The 24,201-nt window shown below is 46.4% G+C and overlaps 6 protein-coding genes across 6 annotated transcripts; 3 read left to right on the top strand and 3 right to left on the bottom strand. All coding sequences in view use genetic code 12, as the record gives it.

The window, feature by feature from the left end:
* Positions 1-38: 38 nt before the first annotated feature.
* CJI96_0002307 (metal cation transporter MSC2) lies at positions 39-1,973 on the top strand (the record flags this gene model as incomplete). Its single annotated transcript, XM_029035822.2, has 1 exon — positions 39-1,973. One exon carries the CDS (start codon positions 39-41, stop codon positions 1,971-1,973), a length of 1,935 nt encoding a protein of 644 aa, XP_028891064.2.
* Positions 1,974-3,159: 1,186 nt separating this feature from the next.
* Positions 3,160-3,981, top strand: CJI96_0002306 (putative signal sequence-binding GTPase; the record flags this gene model as incomplete). Its single annotated transcript, XM_029035821.2, has 1 exon — positions 3,160-3,981. The coding sequence occupies one exon, from the start codon at positions 3,160-3,162 to the stop codon at positions 3,979-3,981; it is 822 nt and encodes a 273-aa protein (XP_028891063.2).
* A 5,438-nt stretch (positions 3,982-9,419) lies between these two features.
* CJI96_0002305 (RuvB family ATP-dependent DNA helicase pontin) lies at positions 9,420-10,793 on the top strand (the record flags this gene model as incomplete). Its single annotated transcript, XM_029035820.2, has 1 exon — positions 9,420-10,793. The coding sequence occupies one exon, from the start codon at positions 9,420-9,422 to the stop codon at positions 10,791-10,793; it is 1,374 nt and encodes a 457-aa protein (XP_028891062.1).
* Positions 10,794-11,202: 409 nt separating this feature from the next.
* Positions 11,203-13,242, bottom strand: CJI96_0002304 (syntaxin-binding protein; the record flags this gene model as incomplete). Its single annotated transcript, XM_029035819.2, has 2 exons — positions 11,203-13,079; positions 13,203-13,242. 2 exons carry the CDS (start codon positions 13,240-13,242, stop codon positions 11,203-11,205), a joined length of 1,917 nt encoding a protein of 638 aa, XP_028891061.2.
* A 3,406-nt stretch (positions 13,243-16,648) lies between these two features.
* CZF1 (DNA-binding transcriptional regulator UME6) lies at positions 16,649-17,152 on the bottom strand (the record flags this gene model as incomplete). Its single annotated transcript, XM_029035818.2, has 1 exon — positions 16,649-17,152. The coding sequence occupies one exon, from the start codon at positions 17,150-17,152 to the stop codon at positions 16,649-16,651; it is 504 nt and encodes a 167-aa protein (XP_028891060.2).
* A 4,707-nt stretch (positions 17,153-21,859) lies between these two features.
* On the bottom strand, positions 21,860-23,578 carry CCT6 (chaperonin-containing T-complex subunit CCT6; the record flags this gene model as incomplete). The annotated part of the gene is made up of 1 exon (XM_029035817.2): positions 21,860-23,578. One exon carries the CDS (start codon positions 23,576-23,578, stop codon positions 21,860-21,862), a length of 1,719 nt encoding a protein of 572 aa, XP_028891059.1.
* Between the last annotated feature and the right edge of the window lie 623 nt (positions 23,579-24,201).

Raw genomic sequence — 24,201 nt, 5'->3', positions numbered from 1 at the left:
AATTATCAACACTTTACTCCTACACCTTCTTTTTCCCCATGAACACGTTTTCGGCGCCAAATCCTGACCTGGGCACACGACCGCCGCTCGATACCATCCCGCTGGGAGCACCTGCAAATTTTGGCGGGATTTCGAAGCCAGAGAACAAAGATTCGTCCACTTCTTCCAGGCTGATGCTACGTGCTAACGCTTTCCAGAGCACGTTGCCCGTGTTGGCGGCATTCCCTGTGCTCATAATTACGCTGAAGCTCGCTGTGGGGTCTACAGATACTGAAAGTGCGTTTTCTGGGGTCCTTGTGCGGTGTTTGGTGCTGGTTCTCCAAGGTTTGTTCTTCCTGGGCGTCACTGGCGCTTTGGGCAGCCTGGACGCGTCGTCAGCGCATTCTGAGCGATCTGTGAAACCGCTTTGGTTGGGTTTGGCCAGCATGGTCACATTTTTCGCCGCTACAGCGTTGCTTCCAGCCACAAGGGTGGCCACATTATACTTGGCTCTATATTTCAATTTGTTCACGCCATACACTGCTGTGGCGTTTTTTTACGACATGTACAACGATTTTTGTGCTGAAATCGTGGCCGGTTATGTGTTTTTGGTCGGGTCTTTTTTGTTGCTTCGCAAATCGTTTCTTAAATACTACAACCCATTCTCCAGAAACTACGCTTTGCTTTTCGTGGGTGCCGGGGCCACCGCTTTGGTGCTTTTTGCCCTCTATGCCCACTGCGTCGACTACTTACTATTTATGATGAACTTGGCCGCTGGCGCTTTGCTACTTGTCCTGCTTCCTGAGTCCCAATTGCGTTCTCCAACGAATATGGCCGTTATTTCGGTCTTCACGTTTTCCTTGGAGACTTTTGTCCTCAAGACAATCCCATTCCATGCACTCAATGCTTTGGTGTCGATTGTGCTCCCGCTAGGCGTAAAGATCGACGTTCTGGACCAAATAGACGTGCTTTCTTCTTCAGAGGCACCTTCTCCAAACACGCCCCATCTTTTGTCTGAGATCCTCAATCATTCCGACACGCGTGCCATTTTCAACTTTCTTTTGCTCAACACGGCGTTTATGTTTGTGCAGCTCTTGTACTCGTTTCGGCTGAAATCCTTGGGTCTCTTAAGCGATTCTCTTCACATGGCCTTGGACTGTGCATCTTTGGCCCTTGGCCTCATTGCAGGGGTGTTGCTGAAGAACCCTGTGAATCCCAATGGGCTTTACCCGTTTGGTCTTCAAAATTTCGAGGTTCTCGCTGGTTTCACCAATGGAGTCTTGCTTGTGGGGATCAGCGGAAGTATCATTTTCGAGGCTGTAGGACGCTTGTTCAGCCCAGTAGCTCTTCAGCGAACCACAGAGCTCATCATAGTGTCGGTGTTGGGGCTTTTGGTCAATATATTCGGCATTTTTGCATTCAATCATGGCCATGGACACAGTCACGGACACAGTCATGGACACTCTCACTCACATTCCCATTCACATTCCCATTCACATAGCCACGGCGAGGACGACGACTGCGAGGTCAACGACAACATGAGAGGCATATTTCTTCACATTTTGGCAGACACATTGGGGTCTGTGGGAGTGGTAATTTCGACAATTCTCACGAAGTTGTTCAAGTGGCAGGGATTCGACCCAGTGGCATCGATCATCATTGCAATCTTGATTTTTTCCACGGCAGTGCCTCTTATAAAGTCCACTGGTTCGTCGCTCTTGCTCAAGTTGAATTCCAGCAGAGAGCAAACCGTCAGAGGCGCCTTGAATGAGATCACAGCAATTAAAGGCATCAAGCTGTTCACGTCGATTCGGTTCTGGCCAGCGCACTCGAGACAGCTACGTGGGTTTATTCATATTCAAGTCTACAGGGGAGAGAGCACCGCCCACCTCAAGAAACAGTGCAAGGAGGTGTTCAGGAGACACCACATTGACGCCAGCATTCAGATGGAGAACGACTACGACCCGTGCTGGTGCCGCAAGGAGCGGGAGTAGACAAAAAAGTGACAACACTGGAAATGACAGTAGAAAATTCGTTGAACCAACAGTGACATTTGATAGCATATTTTTGGCGTTTCGGGGTGTCATGCGCAACGGGACAACAGCTACAACTTTCTGGCCTATTCCAACCATCTCGAACCTGGCCTATTCAAACAATCTCGAACCTGGCCTATTCCAACCATCTCGAACCTTCATGTCACTTCTTATCATGCCCTAAAGAGAATGAGGGGTTGGTTGCATCCACAAGGTTCCACAACAAGGCATCGCTTTCAGCGACATGGATCGTCCTTTTTTCAATTCAAATTACATCTACATTCAGAATGAAGTCAAAATGAAGTCAAACTGATGTCAAAATGAACACAAAACGAACTCAAACTGACCTCTACATCGACTCTTTATCGATTTCCCTGCTTCACTCTCCACAATCAGTTCTACGTCATCCTACGGGCCATTACGTAAGCAGAAACATGCTTCTTTCTTCGCCTTCTCCGCCAGGAAAAAAAAACCTCAAGATCTCTCCATTTCCAAATTCTGCTTCTTAAGTGGGTTTATTCAGCAGTGGGAATTTCCAGTCTCTGGATGTAGTACTGCGCGATGCTCATCACTAAAGGTGAAATATCTCACATCAACTACTCCTCATTTGACCAATTCAAACCACCCCCTTTACTCCAAGCTAGCGAAGGCGAGACCTGCATTTCCTCATTGAAAAAGTCACAAACTCCCTGTTGCGTACTCGTTTAGCAGCTCGTCTGAATTGAAAACTGAGCGAGGCAAATCACCCTCAGATCATAAAAGAACTGAACCCATCAAAGCGTTCGCTATCCTCGAGACTCATCATCAAGTGAGCGACCAAGCAGTGAGTCTAGACCAGGAAATCGAAGGTTTCCCACAGCTCCACAGAGACTTGACTAAATAGTCGATTTTCATCACCTAATTTTCTTTAAACTTCGTTCAGACCGTCTGAACTTCACTCAAACTCGTTCAAACTCGCTCAAACTTCGTTCAGACCGTCTGAACTTCACTTAAACTAGTTCAAACTCGCTCAATTTCGTTCAGACTTCGTCTGAACTTCAATCAAACTCGTCCAAACTCGTTCAGACTTCGTCTGAACTTCGTTTGAACTTCACTCAAACTCGCTCAAACTCGTTCAGACTTCGTCTGAACTTCGTTTTCGCTCGTTATGTCCCGAATCGGCGTGCTTGCCCTCGGCCCCGCTGGCGCCGGCAAATCCACCTTCTGCAACTCCATCATCTACCACATGCAATCCATAGGCCGTCGAGCCCACATTGTCAATCTCGATCCGGCAGCGGAACCCACGGAATACGAGTTCACCGTGGACATCCGAGACCTCATTTCGTTGGAGGACGCCATGGAGGAAATGGAAATGGGCCCCAACGGCGCCTTGGTGTTTTGCTTCGAGTATCTTCTCAACAACCTAGATTGGCTCGATGAGGAAATAGGCGACTACAACGACGAGTACCTTATATTCGACTGTCCTGGCCAGATTGAGTTGTACACTCACGTTCCCGTGCTCCCCACGCTTGTCAAGCATTTACAAGGATCTTTGAACTTCACCTTGTGTGCTACTTATTTGTTGGAGGCGCCTTTTGTCATCGACAGACTGAAGTTCTTCAGCGGGGCCTTGAGCGCCATGTCGGCGATGATCTTGCTTGAGTTGCCCCACATCAACATTTTGCTGAAGGTGGACTTGATCAAGGACGAGGTGCTGAAGAAACAGCTCAAGCAGTTTTTGAATCCGGACCTGCTTTTATTGGAGAAGAGCCACGAGGACAAAACGTTGAATCCACGCTATCACAGGCTCAACAGGGCCATTGCTCAGTTGGTTGACGATTTCGGCATGGTGCAGTTTCTTCCCTTGAGCTGCTCGCAGGAAACCACATCTGTGGCGACGATTTTGAGTTATATCGACGATGTGACGCAGTGGAGCGAGAACCAGGAGCCCAAGGAGCCCAAGGATGAGTTTTTGCTTGAGGACGAGTGATGGAACGAATGTATGAAGTGGAGCTCTGACAGCGAATTTGCTGGAAGATAAGCAAGGCTTGAAAATTGGAGAAAATTGGCCAATTAGAATTGCATTCAGGGTCCTAGCTGGCGTTGAGATTATGCACTTTGATTAGGTTTTCAGAAAATCACGTCGACAGCGTACTTAAAGGAGATTTGAAGGATAGTACTGGAATCTTTGCTAGCGATGCTCACTCAAGCAAGAAAGTGAATGAAATTCTGTCGAGTTGCTTTTGAATTTCAATTGAGCTGACGGTGAAGCAGGAAGCACATTTGTGGATTTGAGACTTTCATGGAATCTGCTACTCGTTGACAATATCCACTTTCTGAGACTGCCAACAACAAGAGCATTGAGTTCAAAAATTGACTACTTTCAGGAGAATTCCCTGTAAAGATTACCGGGTCGCTCTTTGAGCGTGGAGAGACTTCACAGATTCTTTATTCTGAAAACGAATTTAATCACTTTTCTCGTTTTCACGTCTGTTGAAGAACCTTTCTTGAAAAGATAGAAGATAAACTGCCGTGGGAAAGAAATGAGGATTTTGGAGGAGGCAGAGGATCAGATGAAGGATGTCTTTTGAGGACTTCAATGTGAATTGAAGATCCAAAAAGGAAACAGAAGACGTGCTGGGACTTTGAGTTGGCACTTTGGAAAATCAGATAATCACAGGCAGGTTCTTAAATTGCAACTTTTGAAAACTGAGAATCACAGATTTTTGAAGAAATATGGGCGTTTTGTCGCCGGCTCGAATGGCTGCAAAAAGTGGCCCGAAATGTCCTGAAAATGGGATGTTGATTCGCTTGGAAAACGAGTTTCTGCGTATTTTGACAAATTGACTTTTCCCTCCCCATTTCCCCAGATTCATTTTTCTGGCAAGATTATTTGACCTCTTTCAGGTTTCTGCTCATTTTACAGCTTCTTCAGGTTTTTGCTCATTTTACAGCTTCTTCTGATTTTTGTTCATTTTGCAGCTTGAAATATCAAGTCTTCGGGCCGAATTTTTCACTTGTCGATTTCTTCAAAAACCATCAGATTTGAAACTCGACTTTTCTGAGACACCCGTGGTTTTCTACACTTTCCGAAAAGAACCGACGAGTGTAAGCGACGAGCAATGTGCATGAGGACGAGGAAGGGTGCGTTTTTTTGAATTTTTGGTGAAGTTTGGGAGAAAAATGCTGGGAAAAGGATGGCAGTTAGGGAACATTTTCGGCGTCACTGCCGCCACACTACAGCCTAATTTCGGCGCCATTTTCGGCGGCGCCTAGGATGTTTTTCCCCGGCAACATTCTCGGGGTCACTACAAGAAGCTTCCATGGGAACGTGCCATATCATCCCTTCCAAGGTGTCTCGGATGATTTTGGCTTTTGGCGAGAGGTTGATTGTGCCTTATGCACGAGCCAGGGCAAACAAGGCTGTGTGCATGGGGCTTCGCTCCAGGAAAGAAGCATGCACGGCCTGCACACAGGCGGCGGCGACCGTTCACGTCAACGATAGTGCGTTGGGTGCTTTGTGCTTCCTACGTTAGCCTCGCCGCATGTCGCGCAGCACGCATACGCTGGGTGTATTGTTCGCTGAAGCACATGCTTTGCAATCTCCGTGTCACGCGCTGGATTGGTCATTGTTTGATGTTGGGGCGTGGCAATAACAATGCCCGCTGTGTGCAAGACGGCCGTATAGAACCTTCGATTCAAAACCAAAAGAAACCCACTTTAGATCTCTTCAGAAATCAATTGAAAAAAAAAATGTGTAGTTCTCCTCTTTAATGCAAAACTCTTGATCAGACTTTGCGTAGCGCCAGCTGGCGGCAAAACGTGCCAAAAAAGCCGCTCGAAAAAGGTGTTTTTTTGGCCGCACAGGCCCCAAAACCGCATATCCAACAAGCAAAAAAAAACCAAACGCCCTCAAAACCCTCTTTAAAGCAAAAAAACACCCTCCGCGTGAACCTCCTTAAAAAATTAGCAACCCTTGCGTTTTTTTTTGCATTTTTTTCCTCCCATTTTTGCCATTTTACGACCCTCGCGCCGGAGTTCCGTATAAAAAGAAGGCAAGCGGCCCCAGAAAAAAAAAAAAAAAAAGGCCATTTTTGAAATTTTGCCATATTTGCATTTTTGGCGAATTTCAACGCCAGCGCTTTGCCAGTGACGTCCACGGACCGCATTTGCCCTTGGGATTGGGAAATGCTAGCAAAAGTAGCCGAGCAAGCACGGACGTGCAACGAAAGAAGCAACTAGGCCATGTAAAAAATCAACGAAAACGCCAACCCTACGAACTTTTTTCTGTTTTGGGCGTTTTCTCCGAGGCAGATTTGAAAAAATGAATTTTCAATGGAAAAGACGATTTTTCGAAAAGTTTAAGCGAAAATCGGTTCGAAAAAACCTAAAATTTCGCTGTTCTCTCTTTTTTTGTAGAAGCCGTGCATCCCCTGGCTTTTTTTTTTTTTTTTTAGAGGCCCCATTTGCCAGGAAACCCTCTTGTCCAATGCAAGGGCCCGTCGGTTTTAGTGGTTCGGTTTTGGCGGCTTGCTTTGGGTGACACAAAAAGCACCGTTAAGAGCCCAGAAAGTGGAAAAGTTGGAAGGAAGAGGAAGAGAAGGAAAACAAGGAAAGATTTTGTCAAAAGAAGGAAGAAGAAGAAAAATGGAGGAAGAAGAAGAATAAAGAAAATGAAGAATGGAGGAAACGAAGAGAAAGAATCCAAGGAACAAGAGAGAGAGATGAGAAAATGTAGAAGAAATGTAGAAATGTAAAACAAAAAAAGAAAAGAAGAAAAGAAATGTGGAGGTTTGTAGAAAAAAAAAAAGAAAGAAAACAAATGGGGAAGAATTGGGAAGAATTACGAAGAATTGTTAAAAAAATTAGAGAGAAATTTGGAAGAAATGTGGAAGTTATGTGGAAAATTTAAAGGCCAGAGATGTGGAATCCAACGGGAGACGAGCTCAGGGACCAAAAGGTGACGATTTGAAACGTTTTTTGAGCCTTAAAAAATCACCACGTCTCCTCGACCATTTCTCTTTGTTTGGCCACGGCGTCGGCTTTTTTGTAGATAACGCAAACTGCTGGCGGTAGGCGAAATGCGTGAACCAGGGCTTCTTTCGGGGCCCCACAAGCTCGCCTGGGGAGGTTTTTCATGAATTTCAAGGTGAACAATTCAAGGGAAACCGGCTGAACCTGGAGTTGTCGAATTAAGAAGGTTTTTCACAATTCTCTTTTGAATCGCTCTAGATCCGATAAACTGCTCGAAATTTCCCTCGAATTCCATCTTAAAATCCATCTCCTGACCGGTTTCGAGCACTAAAACGCTCCCGTGTGCCTTCTTTTCTCCTCTGGGTTGCGAGATTCTCATAACTTCTGCTTTCAAGGGGTCTGCTGCCGAAAATGGTATTTTTGTAAGGGGCTTCGAGCCGGTGGAGCAAACTGCACGGGCGTAAGCGGTTTTGTGGGGCTCAGACGTTTTTGTAGTGGACTAAAACTGTTCAATTGAGGGCCCTGGCGAGGTTTTGGGACGTTGGGGGGATGTCAAACGGATGCTTTTGTGGGTGATGTGGGAATTTTGTGGAATTGCACGATGTGATGGCCTGGAGAGCCCGAAAAAGGGCTTTTTGAAAGAAAAAGCGTCAGGAGACGTTTTGCTTTGGGAAATTTTTCAACCAGCTTTGCATTTGAGGTGATTTTCATGGAAATTGCTTGTTCAAAGGGAAGTCTGGGGTAGTTGCAGGCAAAACACCCGTACACCAGCTTACCCCAGTCAAAAAGGGTCCCATCAATTCCCACAATTCATCATAATTTCCAGTGATTTTGACCCGATATTCATAACAGTACTCCAAGGATACCATCCATGTCTTTGGTTTTTGATTTCACCGCTCGATAGTGTTTTTCTGTGCACATTGGCGTATTTGCAGCCAAACAACGCCAGAAAGAAGCTTAAGCAAGACTTGTAGCAAGTTCAGCCCAATGATGAAAGTGACTTGAGAGACTTTGATGGCTTGGGTGACCTGTGGCGGAAAAGTCTTCTCATTTTTTCGTTTTTTTGTGAGAAAGGAAACCCAAACGACTAGTAGATTCCAGCCAAGTTCCTTTCAAACCAAGCAATCTGCTCAAAATGACCGAAAAATGGCCTTCTTTTGCTACTGAGTGCACTGTTTCATCGTTCTCTTCATCTTCACTGCTTCAGCAGCCAATCACGTTCATGGATGGTCGCTGTATAAATTGTTCTTCTCATGTGTGAGTTCCCATTCGAGAAAAACTGGATTTTATTCTTATCTGGAGCGTTCAATTGCAATTTGAATCACTGAAATTGCCAATTTTTCGGTATAAATCCGACGCCACAGCTTGGTCAAAGAAATCCATAAATGTTGCCCTATTTTTCTGCCTTGCTTTTTTGATTTTGCTCTCACTCAAGAATTTGACGCTCCCAATAAGATTTAAAACGCAATTATAACCAGGATTTCAATTCCAGGATAGAATTTAGGGTCCTCCAATGGTTTTTTAAGTGCTCATTTGGTGTAATTTTGAAATTTTCCAAAAGGAACTCTTTTTGAACGTAGAACAGCAAAGGCCTTTTGAGGTTCTCGGGGCTGGCAATTGTAAGCTTGTGAGAACATTGGGATTTCGGAATATTCACCATTTTGTGGAAATTCCATTCAAATTTGAGCTCCTTGGATGCATTAGGAGTTTAAAGTTATTTTTTCGCATTTTGTGAGCTCACCGGATGCTTTCGGATTATACATTTCTAAATGCCTAACAAGACAGGAAAGCTCTTTTTAGAAATCAGAATTCAGAAAATCCAGAAATTCGATATTTTAAACAGATATGGAAATTGGGGGGTTGATAGGTATCGGTTTCCTGCATATACGCATACACCAAAGTCATTTGAGACACATGGAGTTCCATCTCAACAAGTCAAGGTCATACCAGATTCCATTGCTTACTTCTACATCCTTCAGTGTCTCACGAGCAGAAATTCTGGTTTGGGGGATGGTCGATCTTGTATAAGAAACATGGGAAACGGAATCACGTGACAGCGTTTCTAACCCCACGTTGACCACCCTTTCGGGGCTCTCTAATTAGCTCCTCCCACCAACAATGGTCTCATGCCACTACTGAGCACACCCCCTCTTGGGTGAACGTTCTGCTCACGAATGCAAACCAGGAAAATAATGTCAGTGATAGCTGGTGTACGGGTGTTTTCCACCCACCGATTCTCCCCACCCACAAAGCCCCTCCAGTCCCCAGAATCCACACATCGCCCCTTGAAGCTCCATAAAAATCATGTTTATGCTCAAATGTCCTCCAAAAGCTCCCTTTGGACACTTCGCCCAAACCCCAGTTCGCTCGAGTGTACGGTGGTGTACGGGTGTTTCCGCCCCGAATTCTCATCTTAAAAAAAATCGTAAACTCCCATAATAAACCTCTTCAAACATGGTACAAATCAACGACGTCAAAGAGTACTCCCTGGGCCAGGCACGCACAGCCACACACACACACATTAAAGGGCTCGGGCTCGATGAGCACGGGGTGGCCAAACCTGTGGACAGCGGGTTTGTGGGCCAAAAAGAGGCCAGAGAAGCGTGTGGAGTGATTGTTGACTTAATCAAAACGAAGAAAATGAGCGGCAAGGCGATTTTGCTTGCGGGAGCTCCCGGGCTGGGGAAAACGGCGCTTGCGTTGGCGGTTTCGCAAGAATTGGGGCCCAAGGTGCCGTTTTGTCCGATTGTCGGGTCGGAACTCTATAGTGCCGAGGTGAAAAAGACGGCTGCGTTGATGGAAAACTTCAGAAAAGCTATTGGGTTGAGAATCAAGGAGACCAAGGAGGTGTACGAGGGCGAAGTGACGGAATTGACGCCGGAGGAGGCGGAAAACCCCTTGGGGGGATATGGCAAGACCATCAGTCACGTGATTGTGGGCTTGAAGACAGCCAAGGGAACGAAAAACCTCCGTTTGGACCCAGCCATCTACGAAAGCATCCAGAAAGAACGCGTTGTTGTGGGTGACGTCATCTACGTCGAGGCCAACACGGGCGCCGTCAAGCGTGTGGGCCGTTCAGACGCGTATGCTACCGAATTCGACTTGGAAGCAGAGGAGTACGTTCCCTTGCCCAAGGGTGAAGTGCACAAAAAGAAAGAAATCGTTCAGGACGTGACTCTCCACGACTTGGATGTGGCCAACGCGCGTCCCCAGGGAGGCCAGGACGTGTTGTCGATGATGGGCCAGTTGTTGAAGCCTAAAAAGACGGAAATCACCGATAAGTTGAGGAGCGAAGTCAACAAGGTCGTGCAGAAGTACATTGACCAAGGCGTGGCCGAGTTGATTCCTGGTGTGTTGTTCATCGACGAGGTCAACATGTTGGATATTGAGATTTTCACCTACTTGAACAGAGCCTTGGAGAGTTCCATTGCGCCGGTGGTGATTTTGGCTTCCAACCGTGGCATGACCACCATAAGAGGCACCGGCGATGACGTCAAGTACCCCCACGGGTGTCCTCCAGACTTGATTGATCGTTTGTTGATAGTCAAGACGCTTCCTTACAACCAGGAGGAGATCAAGACGATTATTTCGAAAAGAGCACAGCTCGAGGGGCTTGTGCTTGCGCCTGAGGCGTTGGAAAAGTTGTCACAGCACGGTGTTTCGAGCTCGTTGAGGTATGCTTTGCAGTTGTTGGCGCCAGCGGGGATTTTGGCCAAAACAGCTAACAGAAGTGAGATCATCGTTGATGATGTGGAGGAGTGCGAGACGTTGTTTTTGGATGGCAGAAGGTCGATGGCTGTTTTGCAAGGTTCCAAAGGATTTCTCTAACTGAAACGTTGTGTGATTTTGAAGTGATTCAGAAATTCACCATCACCCACCAAGTTCAAAGAAACTACTTCTATGCTGAGTGTTTCATTCGTCTACAAAATGGGTTACGGCAATGAATACCGTTGCCAGTGCCTCAACTGCCGATGTTGATAGAAAATTATTTACCGATGGTTACTCAATGACTTCGGGAGGTGACTCCACGTATGCGAGCCTCAAAGTCAAGCCAAGCTTTCACCATAGACTCACCATGAACTAGAGCCCAACATTCCTTAAACGTTGACCCTCATTTGCTGCTGGCCTCTTGGTTGTCGATTTGTTGCGGCTATTCGGCCAATGGTCAGCCAAACCTCCACTATGTACAAAATACACGGTTTCGTGAACAATCTGTATTCCAAAAAGTTTCATCACATCACTCCAATCTTCCAAGCTCCAGTGCTTCGTTAATAAAATCTCTCGCCGTGACGATGTCGGTGGACCCGTAAATGATGTTTTTCTTCGTTCTATTAGGAACATTTGCCCATTCCAGCAAGTTTTGATACTCTAGGTAGTTGCCACCGCCAACCACAAACACAATGCCTTCTTCGTAGCTCTGTCTCTTTGGAGGCTTCGAATGGCCCCCTCGTGACTTAGGATCAAGGTATAGGTAGTCATCAGTGATGTGCATGGAGTTGTTAGATGCGTTAGCCGGATCCATGATTGCCTCGGCGATGTTGGTGATTGGCAAATTCTTTTTCTCCGGCAAGAGCTTTTTGAGACCGCTGGCAAGCGACGAAATTCCTCCTGAGAGCTTGCCCTCGGTAAACCCGTACAACTTCAGCGAGAGACCGTTGAACAAAGCCGAGTTGTTTGTCTCGCCCAAATTGTGTTTCAAGCTCGATTGTTCGTTTAAAGACGCATTTTGTGAAAGTTTGGTCATTTGCTTGAACTTACGAATGTATTTCAATGCGCCCATGTCGAGATCTGGGTACTTCTCTGTCAACGTGCGCTCACACTGTTGCGAGTACGACTCAGGGAGATCGGCCAAGATGCTCAAGATCAAAAACGTCCGAAGTTTATCCAAAGAGTTGTCTCTCTTTGAGTCTGACCTCAAAAGTTCAAGAAACTCGCTTTGAACTTTGGGGTCTGAGAAACTTTGTTCGATCTCGAAGAATTTGTCGAGAGTCTTCGCCTCCAACTCCTTCAAAAGCGATCCAAGCACGTCCATGTGCATGTCCAAGGTTGTCTTTCTTGCCGTGAGCTCTGGCAACGCCTCTACAGCCTGCTGAATCAACGAGGTGTCAGTGTTAGCGTCCGGGTTGATGTCGTTGATGCTGGAGATGCCTGTTCTGTTGGTCAAATCTTGTGCATCTTTCTTGTACAAGTTCAACTCGAAATCGGCGTTTTCAACCACATCAGGGAAAGGTAACTGGGAGTTTTTGTTCCAGAAAAAATCTTTGGGATCCACATCGTAGCTTTTGACATGCGACAGGCCGTTGTCGTCATACTTCACCAATTTGATTGTGTTTCTGCGTAAATCAAAAACGTCACTGACCATACACTGGTAGATCCACGAGTGAGAGAACATCGTGGCCAAATCGATATTTCTGTCCAAGAGAATCAAAACCGGCCGCTGTTGTAATGACGACGCCGTTCCTCTCGAATTTGTATTGTAATCTCGCAATTTCATGTCCAATTGAGTGGCTACGAGCTCGGCAGGCCCGTTCTTCGGGCACCTGATGATTGGAACGCACCCCATCGTCACAAGCGTGGCAAGCAAACCGTCAGCAATGACGTCAGCAAGCTTATGTATCGCGTCCTCGGAAGTTGTAGGCGAATTGAATTTGGTGAATGTTTTGGGCACGTCAAGCAGAAACAAGTTTGGCTCGGTGACAATGAAGTTGACAAACTGATCGTACACCTGCTTGATCTTGGCTCCCTTCCCACAGAGCGACACTTTCTTTGCAAACTCTTCCAAAAGCTCTCTGTTGATGGTGGATGTGAAATTTACATAAAAGGAGTCGTAGACGTCATTCTGCAAATCGTGGATGATTTGTGTCACATTTTCCACCGATGGCTCTACAAAATAGATAGCGGGAACGTCCGGCAACGGCGATCTGTTGGCGGAAATCAACGCGTGGACCGTGATTCCACATCGTAAAAGGTCATTGACACGTAAAACTGACGATATCACCGCCTGGGATTTTTTGTCCATAACGAGCACTTTCCACACAATTTCTTCCAGTTTAGATGCCAACGTCAAGTCAGCAGCGCCGTCTTTGTTCAAATGGAGCATCCGCTCAAGAGCAGCTTAAAATGTTAGTAAACTGAATGAATTTGGTTGAATTTTGGGTTGATTTGAGATGCTTCGGAATTGAGGACGAATCGGGAAGAATATGAACTTTTTAGAGCATTGCACTTGATTATACATACATATTTGCCGCTCTCGCAAGGTTATTTGCTCAGAAGACATGGATCTGGGCTTGGAATTTGTGGGGGTTTTGGGTTAAGTGGAATTGGATAATGGTGAATGCGGTGGGAACAAGTGTTGATGGTGCACGGGTGTTGGGTAGGTGGGTGGTTCGAAAATGGTCGTGCGGATACCGTATTTCTATTTTTCACCTAAGTCAGGGTGAACTGGTGAGGCTAAAGAGGTTGCAAGCGGTCGCCTTGATCGAGCTGGGTCGGTGAGTGTATTGTAAGACAATTCAGGGAGAAGTGAAGTGAGCTATTGGAAGGATTAAACACCCGTACACCAGGCTACCCCAGGGCAAAGTGCCCTCCTTCATTTCACCCCATCGCCAATATTTTGGGTGATTTCTGTGATTTCTTAGATCTCCGTGTAATTTGGAGTTGGACGGGGTACTTTTTGGCTACTTATGTGGGCTGTTTTGTGCGTTTGAGTCTCCATGTCTCAGCTGCTTACGTAAGCATTTCAAGGAAAGGTCTTAAAGCAGTTTTCAGCTTCTTCATGAATCAACTTAAGGTTCTCTTCTATAGATCTTTGATTAGAAAGAATGCATCGGCAAGAATATTTCTGTATACAATTGAACCAAAAAAATACCTTCTTTTGGACGTTGTATGTACTAAACTCATTCAAGAAGTACACAATGCTATAACAAGCGGACCTCGCTTTAAATGAGCCTGAAAGAGTTGAAACTCATTATATTGAGCTTGATTCTGGTAAAATTTCGAGGCGGGTTTCTTGGGTGCAAAAAGTTCGCCCAGGTGTGATCTACAAAAATCAATGCCTAGTGCCTTTAAATTGGAACGATTCTTGGTTCTTCGTGTTGCATCAAAAGTTGTCTTTTCACTCTGGATACTGAAGAAGTAAATTTAGGTGAAAGTGATTTTTTGATCTTTATTTTTTTTTCTTTTTCTTGATTTTTGTGGTCCCTTTTCTGACACCATTTTTCAAACTTTGAATTGGCATCTTTTCAATAACAAGCTTCTGCAACACAAGAGCCACATTATTTGAAAACATGGTGACCCAATAACCTAAATCAAATGCACAATAAGGTACTTTCCACGCTTTTTCGATTGAAGTCTACCCTTATCTTCCCAGATTTTCTACCGACTTCCAACTTCTCGCAACTTTCAGTCACAAAACAGCTTCAAACATCCAAATTGCATCTCTTTGCTTCAAAAGGCTTCGATTCCCATTGGGCAAGCAAAAAGCGCCTTTGTTCAAGTGACTGAATCGCATTGTTGACGAAAATCGTCCATTGTCCGGAGATCCTCAAAAGCTTCCGACAGCAATAACGCTTGAATAAGAGTTTGTGCTAGTTATTTTGGTTAGAATACTGAGAACTCTCAGATCACCTTCAGAAAGGCTATTTCAGCGTGGGGAAGTGCTAACTAGCGAAGTACATGAAGCAAGAACATAGCGTGAAGTGTGAGAGTAAAAGTGGGAATTCACAAAAGCACTGGAGGGTGTTGGAAAAATTCTATTTTAGGAAGAATGCCAGGAAGCTCCAAAGGTTCCTGGAAAGCTCGATACTTCTTGGATCCGCTTGAACATGAAAAGCGCTTGAAAATTGCCTGAACGGTGTATGCCCGCCTGAATTCCTAAAAGAGTGTTCCTTCTAGCGGCTAAAGGCCTCCAGGAACTCCAGGAACTCCAGGAATTCCAGGATTCCCCAGTTGCTGATTGTGTTCGGCTCCAATTCCCACCGATTCTGCCCAAAATCCACAAGAGCACGATTTTCTCCACAAAGCAAGCTGCAAACGCAAAAGTGCCACTTTCCTGGCAAAACATACTGCCATTGCAAGACCAAATGCACGCATAGCCGTCGATTTTTTTCCACTAAACCGCCCAGGCGAAGGTTAAGGAAAGTTTAATGGCCACAATGACATCACAGCTTGAACCTTAGCAATTTGCAGCAATTTGCAACAAAGCTAGCAAAGCTAGCAAAGCTAGCAACTCCAGAAAATTCCAGCCAAACAACACAGAGCAAGCTGTTTCCGTTTTTCCCCCACGCAACGTTTTTGTTTTTCTGCCTCCTTTTGTTGTGCAATTCTGCAAAGTGTGCCAGCAAAGGTGGTCAGATTTGTTGCAGCAGCCTAAACTCTGGAAAAGCACTACGTCCAGCGGCTAAACGCAACCGACAGCCAGCCGAGGGCTTGCAAGGTCCCGTCGCTTAAACCGCTGGGTGTGTTCGCCAACGCAAACGCTGACGACGTGTTTAGATAGCCGCCCAAGAATTTGACGAGAGAAGAAGAAGAGGAGGAAGAGGAAGAGGAAGAAGAAGAGGAAGAAATGGATAAATAAAATCATAATAATGAAAATAAAATTATAATAAGAAAATAAAAAAGAAAAAAAAATTAAATAAATAATACTGTCTTTTTCTCCAATTTTCTCTAGGTTTCTTCTTGTTTTCTCTCTCTCCCTCCTCCTCCGGGATTCCTTTAAGCAACCTTACATGTTTGCTGGAAGGTGACGCCTTGCGTTTGTGGGCAACCCTGAAACGTGCAAGGGGCTAAGTGGAGCCAGAAACTGCTGAAGCCAGAGCATGGCTTCCGGCTTGCCAGAGCCTGGCTTCTGGCTTGTTGAGAAAGTTGTATTTTGCTTTTGTCTGGGCACCTTCATGAATAATCCACAATACATGGGCCTTTTCAAAGAGAATCTCTCCCAGCGGCAGAATCTCGGAAAAGTGCCACTGTTTCCAGCAAACCTTGCTTGGAGCAACTGGCGTGGAGGTTTCCAAGGTGTCCAAGGTTGTGTGGTTTCGTCCTTCACCGATTTTTGCCTTTTTTTTTTTTCGATTTCCTAGGTCACCGATTTTCACTGACCACTTCTCCAGCATTCAATTTTTAAATCAACGATTCCTCCTTTGTATCTTTTGATCTCTGCAGATATACTAATCTTGGATAGGCCTCTGTGTGGGATTAGCTTTGCAACTGTTTCTTTGCAACTGTTTCTTTGCAACTGTTTCTTTGCAACTGTTTCTTTGCAACTGCTTCTTTGCAACTGCTTCTTTGCAACTGCTTCTTTGCAACAGCTTCCAACTTCTTCACTTCTAATTCTACCCTGACTGAACATCAATCTATGTATTCAAAACAACCTATTATACAAGATGGCAATCTACGTGTGCCAGAGGCAGTTCTAACTCCTGAGTGCTGAAGGGCTCCAGGCTCCAAAATACCAAGTCCCAAGAAGCTGAAAATATCAAATTCCTTTTTGGACTTTGTGAATGCAAAAACGTCTCTAAACAAGAGTCTTAGACCAAAGTCTTTAGACCAAAGTCGAATTTCAAGACGTCTGAAAACGTAAGGACGTCTAAAAACGTCAGGACGTATCCAAAAATGAATACGTAATCTAAAAGGTAGTGAAATCGAAATCCACAACGTCCCAAAACCTCCCAACGTCCCAAAACCTCTCAATGACTTCGGTACTCGACAATGCCCCGGAGAACCTTGATCTTCCCGTAAACATCGTGGTCAATGGTGTTTTCCTGGCTCTTGACCTCTTTGCTCTTGTTCTTATGCTCGGTGCCCGGTTTCGGCCAAACACAGTTCAACCGTAGCCTCGAGCACTCCGAGCACTTGGGACGTGTTTCACAGCACCGTTTCTTCCGCTGTCGGCACGTCAAACAGCCCATGCGGGATCTTTTGGTCACTCCAGCCGAGCGAGGTTTGGATTGGGTGTCTGAAGCGGATTTCAGCGACGACAGGGCGTCTGAGGAGCTTCGACGCGGCTTGCCCACGCCGTCTTTCTTGCTGGTGTCGACCAGCGAGTCCCAGTTTTCCAGAAAATCCGGGGCAAACGCTGAATTAGTGGAGTTGGGCCCGGGATACTGCATTATCTCGCCGTGGGGATATTTTGTAGGGTGGGGGGGCGTCGACTGGGGTTCGGGGTTTGCTAGCGGGTTGGGCAGGTACATGGGATGCTGGGAGGACGAGAGTCGTCAAAAGACGGTCTGGGGAACTTTGAAGGAACGCCATAGGTGTAGAGGGGATCTTGCAGGGAATTTAGCAGCTGGGAGGATAAATTGGGGTTTGTGGGGAGCAGATTCGGATGGAGGGAGTTGTTGGGTTGATTTTTGTAGGGCCAGTTCCAGCTCATCTGGGGTTAGTATGGGGATTTAAACGAAGTCAACGAAGTCAAGCGAGGCTACGAGCTTGACTGAGCTAGTCAGTTGAGGCGGAGGAAATCAGAAATCAATGGTTGTCAGAAATCAGCTGAAGCGTTCAGAAAGCAGTTGAAGCAGATTGGTCAATTGAGTCAATTTCCAGATTCAGCCAAAATCAGCAGATTCAGTCAACCTCAGCAGGTTCAGCGTCAGAAATTCAACTCAAGGTCGAATCTGCTGTTGAAGCAAATCCACATTTCAAAGTCAAATTGTGACGGTCTTCTGAAGCCGGAATCTGAAATTCACGTCACGCTGTGGCTTCAATGGACCAATTGAGTCATTTGACTCAACAGGACCATGTCAATCCACTGCTGAAAAAGGCACCAATGGAAATTGAGGAACGATGTCTTCAAAGTATGCCGCCAAAGCTCCAGAACAAGCAACATCTCGTTCAGAGTTTGCAAAGGCATTCAAAAATCGTCGTCAGAACCGAAATTCATTCAGAGATCTCGATTCTCCATTGACCGCCAAATTCATGACTTTCTCAGCAACTCCAGAACCTTCAGAATCCTCGCCAGATCGGCTTCGTCCAGATAAAACTGTAGCGTCTATCTGGATTTTTCACCAAAAATGCTGACTTCATGAATCTTTTGACTTCAATCTTTTGCTGGCTCTAGCGCCTCATTTTCAACTGCTGGTCTCGGAGAAACTGTAAGTCTCGTTTACAACTCCTCCATTGACCCAGAATCAGCTGATCTCTGACTTCTCAACTGACAAAGAATCATCCTCAGATTCTGTACCTTTGACGAATCAGAGTCAACTTCCTGACTTCTCTGCCTTCTGCCTCTCTCTTCAAGTCTCGATTTCTCGTCTTTTGTCAACTCAAGCTGACTTTTTCACATTTTCCACTCTTTGCTTCAACTCAACTTGACTCTGTCAAGTTTCGGAAATCAGAGTCAAAAATATGCACGAGGTTTTGACTTCTCTGGTGACTGCTTCGCCAGGCGACGAATTTCTCTGGAAAATCACGTACTTTTCGTTCGAATCTCTTCAGCGGGCCATCCACGGGGAGCGTGGGGACGGCAGGCTTGACGTTTTGATGGGGAAGTTCACGACAAAAGAAGGTACGGGTACGGGGTTGGAGGTACCGTTTCAAGCGATGAAAAAGCAACTTTGGCCAGGAGGACCATTGGGGTTCTATATATGTTTTTAGGCCACGGGATAGGCATAAAAGACAGGAATGGGTAAGAGATTCTGGTTTTTTTTTTTTTTTTTTTGTGTGTGTGTGGTTCTTTTTGGGGGGACGTGCGGCGCGTGCATACTGTGCATACGGCTGCGTCATGCATGGTGGCAAACAGAGGCGGCCGCATGACATGACGCATCTAACACCGGGAGAAGGGGGATCGTGACACCTGCTCACGTGACACACGCCGGAATAATCCGGTCACGTGGTGAGGGGTCACGTGCCGCCCTTCCTCCTCCCCGAACCTGACCTTATCGCGCGTGTCCCGACGCACGTTGCGGACGCGGCCCATGGACGCCGCCGCACGACGACGACGCTCCTCTGTCCGTCGGCGAAACAATGCTTACATAATATACGCAGCGAAGGAAATCACAATACCGTGCATGCTAAGCCTCGCAGTACTTACGGGTGGGCCAACCAATGGTGCTTTGAAATCAATATCGTGGAATATAGCCATGTCAACAACGCAACGTAACGCGTCGGCATCAATATTGCGGTTTTCGAGATACAGCACGGAGCTGCGGGAGGGGTTCTAAATTTAGCCCGAGGTGCTGCCCGAGATAGACGAAGGGGATGGTGAGGTGTGCATATAATCATGGTGTCCTGTGCGACATGCGTGGAGCAATGTCGTGCGCCATTGTGGCTAAATCGGTCGAGGCGCCGTGCAGATAAAGGTAACTTCGGTCCCGCGGCGGGTAGGTTTTTCCGCCGTGCATGATGCGCCTCTCACTAGTCAAATCTTACTAGTCATCCCGGATTTGTCCCAGCAAACGGATAAACCCTCCTCCGCTCCTCCCGTTTCTTTTTCGGCCATCCAGATATGCGCTTATGTGGCCATCGCCACGGCCATGTGCCCCCCACCCAGCCATCAACAGAATTACCTTTTCAAGAAAAATCCCCCTTCCTTATCATTCTAAATAATTCTCCACAACAAATCCCCGCCAACATTCCCCCAGCGTGGCCCCAGCGTGGATCCAAATCGGCGCCCCCTTCACCTCTGAAGATTCTCACCAAAAATCAACTATGTTGAATTTCTCCATATTTTCCATTTTCTGTAGTATATTGTTGAAACTGGCGTGAGTAGTGATAATTTACGAATTCTGCACTTGAAACTTGCAAATTGTTGTTCATGGGTTGTGATTTTGATTTTGATTGATTGTGATTTGTGCAATGAGAGTTGAAAACACAAAGCGGTAAGTCTGAAACGTCCTGGGTTCGTGAACGAGTAGGCACAAAAAAAAGATGGAAGAAGCGAAGAAAGCAGAGGAGGCGAACGAAAAGAGTAATGAAGAATGAAGAACAGTAAAAAGGCAAAATAAGCAGAAAATGAGGAATCAGAGAAAACATATCACGCAAGAAGCTTCAAGACAAAAATTCCAGAGTGTCAAGTGGATAATGATGTAGAGAACTTTTGAGAGTCCAGGTTGTAGAACCAAGTGGGAGAAACACAGCGGGTCTAAAAATTGTAGAATCAATCCTGATGCTGAAAGCTTTTACCGAATCAAATGGCACAACTAAGGATTGCAGAAACAGACACTGAAGGAATTGAAGAGATCGAAGAGAACGCCAATTTCCAAACAAGCTTCAAGATGCCTGTTTCTTCACAGGTTTGCCTGAGTCATTCTGGCCAAGTCTTGAAGTCACTATATAAAGCTCTTTCCAGGTAGCTGGTTCAAGACAGGCGCCAAGAACGGCGCCCTGGAATTGAGTTTCATGGGATTATTGCCATGGCAAACCTGGACCCGATTTACCGGCCCAGCTGATGAATGTCGAACAACGTCAACCAGTACAAGTGATAATAATGTAATAAAATATATGGATTGAACAAATTTTAAAAAAAAAAATGAGATATATATTTAGATGAACAAATAAAGAAATGAAACACTATTGTTAACCAGAACCATATCAAAGACGAGAATGGAAATGGTGATGAGCCAGTGGTACTTTTTCAGAGATAGCGCTGGGTTCGTAAATGCCCCAACACCACATTCTGGCCGGACCAAATCAGCCGTAGAATGGGATTTTCGATCGTAAGGGGCTTAAACATGTGGGCAAAAGACGCCAGGGTCCATTTCTGAGCTTTGGGGTTCTCTGGCCAGACCTCAGGGTCCATAGATATGGGCAAGCAAAAGTGTGGGGGGCAGAGTGGGGCCACAGTGGGGGCCGCGCGGGCACCATTACCGACTCCCAATTCTCTCACATAGTTTTTCACCAAATCCCACTCCATTTCCAACTCCAACTCCACCTCCACCTCCAACTGCAATCTCTGGGTCTACCCCTCTTTTCACCACACTCACCTTCTGCTTCACTTCTCCACCTCACCTCTGCCTACTTTCATCCATGGTTCCCCTCCCACTAATGGCTGCGAAAAAAAGCCTGAGACCCTTCTGCACCGAAGGTTTTGAAGATCTTGCTCCTCCTTTTTTTTTCTATTTTTTTTTTTTTTCCTTTTTCTTTCTATTTCTTTTCTTTCTATTTTTTTTTCGCCACCGCCTCGTTCTGCTTCCTCTTATCTTCTCCTCGCGATGTCCAGGCGCTGATGTCATTTGGTCCACAGAAAGTTCCTCCAATTCCACCAATAAGACAAAAGATCCATTTCATTAACGAGGCGGCCAAGTAGCCCAAGCAGCGTAGTGGATAGACTTGTCAGGTGGTGATGGTGTAGGAATGTGGACAACAAACGGATGACTTAGGTTTTGTGATGATTATGTCCATGTGTTGGATGTGGAAGTGTTGAACATCTTTGTTCACGGAAGTTGGACGGTAATAATTTTATTTTTCTTATGCTTTATGTTATCAGCAGATGATTTTCAATCTTTGCCTGACTTCTAGTTGCTTGACATTTGATGATATGTCCAAATAGGGTCGTAGACGAGTATTCTGTATACTTCGATTACAAGGTGGAAAATAGCACCTGTGATCGTCTTCAAAAGGATCCCGAAGTACCTTCTCTTCTGAACCTTAGAGCCCGGAAATTTCCCGGCTTTTCCTTCTGCCCTTTGACCAAACACAGGTACATTCTCAACTCTACTTGGGTGAATTAGTGGGATTTCACGAGATAGACACTGGAGCCAATAATTTACACGGATTCAACCGTTTATGATTTTCAGCCATCCAACTGCAAAAAGGTAGCATCCTCCAATATCTGAATTCACTCGTAGATCCCCTCGAATCTACACTTCCTTGGGCGCCCATCGCAGTCACTATAGGATCTGGGCATCCAGTGTATTAATCAAATCAACTCTGCGCCCTCTATATGTACATTTCGTTCGTCACTACATCATTCCTGGCATCCCCTGGGGCATTCCCTGAGGCATTCCCTGAGGCATTCCCTGGGGCATTCCCTGAGGCATACCATTTCCTCCTCCCTGGCCCTTCAACGACGACTTGCCCGCTTTCAAAAGCTCGTCACAGAGCAACAAGTTCGATGCAATGCCCGTGGCCGAGGAAACGGCGTTCCGCAAAACCCGGTACGAGTCCCACACTCCTTCAAGCGCCGGGTCCATGGGCTCGCCAGACGCAAGATCAACGCCCACCTGTCTGTTTTCGCCAATCTCGTCCTGGCACGCCGAAATCGCCTCCAACGAGTCCAACCCTGCGTTGGCGCTGAGCGTCTTGGGCACCACCAAAAGCGCCTCGGCAAATGCTTGGATGCCTGGCTTGTTGCGTCCTTTCAAGATGCCCGTCTGGCTCGAGAGAAGGTGCTGGTTGCTGCTCATGAAAAAAGCTCCTCCTCCCGGCACAATGGCCTCGTCCTTGATCACGTTGGCCACCGCCCGCAACCCGTCCCGAACAGCGTCCTTGGTCTGTTGCAACTCGTGCGCCGCCAGGCCCTTGATGAGAATCGTCGCCGACTTCAGCTCTGGGCACTCGGTGATATACGTGAATTTGTCCTCCCCGATGCTCTCCTCATACACTTTACCGGCCTGACCCAAGATCTCTGGCAGCAAGTCGTCCACAGAGTTTTGCGCCTCTCCGCCAACAATCAACTGCAAGCGCTCCATGTTTCTTCTCTTTGCTCTTCTCAATGCCAAAATGCCGTTTTTCGCCAAAACGTCCAACGACATGGGGTCGATGCCCTTCTGGTTGATGATGACAAAGCCACGGTCTCCGTCAAGTCCACACACCTCGTTCTTGAGGTCTACAATCTTCTTCAATTTGGCGTCCACAAACTTACGCTCCGACGCCACCAATTTCTCTCTCTGTTCTGCCGAAGAGTAGAAAAACCCACTGTTCACCTCTGTCTTCTCGTACTCGAGCGACACGTTCAAAATCAACACAAACGCGTTGTTTACCACACGTGGCATGTCTGGGTGGCGAGCGCCGTGGTCCAACACGAGCCCCTTGACAAATGTGGTATCCTTAGTGTGGCCATGCTGCATGGTCATGATCTCGATCATGTGAAGATCGAGGTTTTTCTTGCTGACGGTGTCCTCCTTGTCGTCGCCAGAGACCGCCAACACGGCGTCGGTGACAATTGGCGCCACCACGTCCGTCAAGTCTGCAGTCAATTTGGTGCCCACACACGAACGGGCCACTTGGAGCAAAAACTCCCGGTCAAACTGCTCAGGCTGCGTCTTGAACGCGTCCAAATACTGCAACGTGGCTTCTCTGGCCACGTCAAACCCGTCCACAATCACTCGCGGGTGGACTCCTTCAGATATGAAGCGTTCAGCCTGCTTCAACAATTCTCCGACTAACAAGACCACCGTGGACGTTCCGTCACCCGTGATCTCGTCCTGGGCACTGGCAGCACGTGCAATCATCACTGCGGTAGGATGTTGAATTTGCATTTCTGTAAGCAACACTTTCCCGTCTTTGGTGAGCTTGAGGTTACCTGATCCATCTACAAGCAACTTCAATGTTCCCTTTGGGCCGAGGTTCGAGGCCAAAACTTGTTGCAAGCCCTGTGCAGCGGCGATATTCACCTGAAGCGCCTGCTGGCGCCTTAACAGCTCTGCCTTAGGGTTGAGGAGCTGAATTGATGAAGACATGGTTGGTGATGTAGGATGGGATTTTTTGTGAAGATTTCACTTTGTAGTGAGCGCACGTGACTTAGGATCACGTGCATAAACCACCCGACAGATTTTTGAGAACAGCAATCCACTGCAGAGCTTATAAGTCCAGCCAGGCTGATAAGGGGTCCCAAGATCAGTCTCACTACCCGTGAAGTAAACACTTCACAGCTCCTAGGGGAAAAAATCTGTGTGGATAAACAGGTTGCCTTATATGCACTACACTTCCATGGAAGTCTTCACCACCAATCCCCAAAACCTCCTCAAACCCTAATTCTTTTTGATAGATAAATAACGCCACTCTTCTAAATCACCTCAGAATCGTGTTGCACTGCTTCCCTAAATATACTGTTCATTTCAAACTGGCGCCACCCATCTAAAAGTTAATTGAGATTCTTGCTAAACGAAGATCCTCATTAGACTGGTGAAGGACTCAAAAAACTGGTTCTCTTGAATATTAGTAGAAGCGACCTTCATTGCCAAAAGCTTCATTCTAGGAAAGGCACTTGAGCAACTCCAGACTTTCCGATCTCTCAAACTGTGTATCTCAAAACTTCCCCTCAAGATTTTGCAGCCATTTCTTGCAGACTCTACCCAAAGCT

This window comes from Candidozyma auris, chromosome 2 (assembly GCF_003013715.1).
Source record: "Candidozyma auris chromosome 2, complete sequence".
In the NCBI taxonomy this organism is placed as follows: domain Eukaryota; kingdom Fungi; phylum Ascomycota; class Pichiomycetes; order Serinales; family Metschnikowiaceae; genus Candidozyma; species Candidozyma auris.
This window is presented reverse-complemented; position numbering and strand designations above follow the sequence as displayed.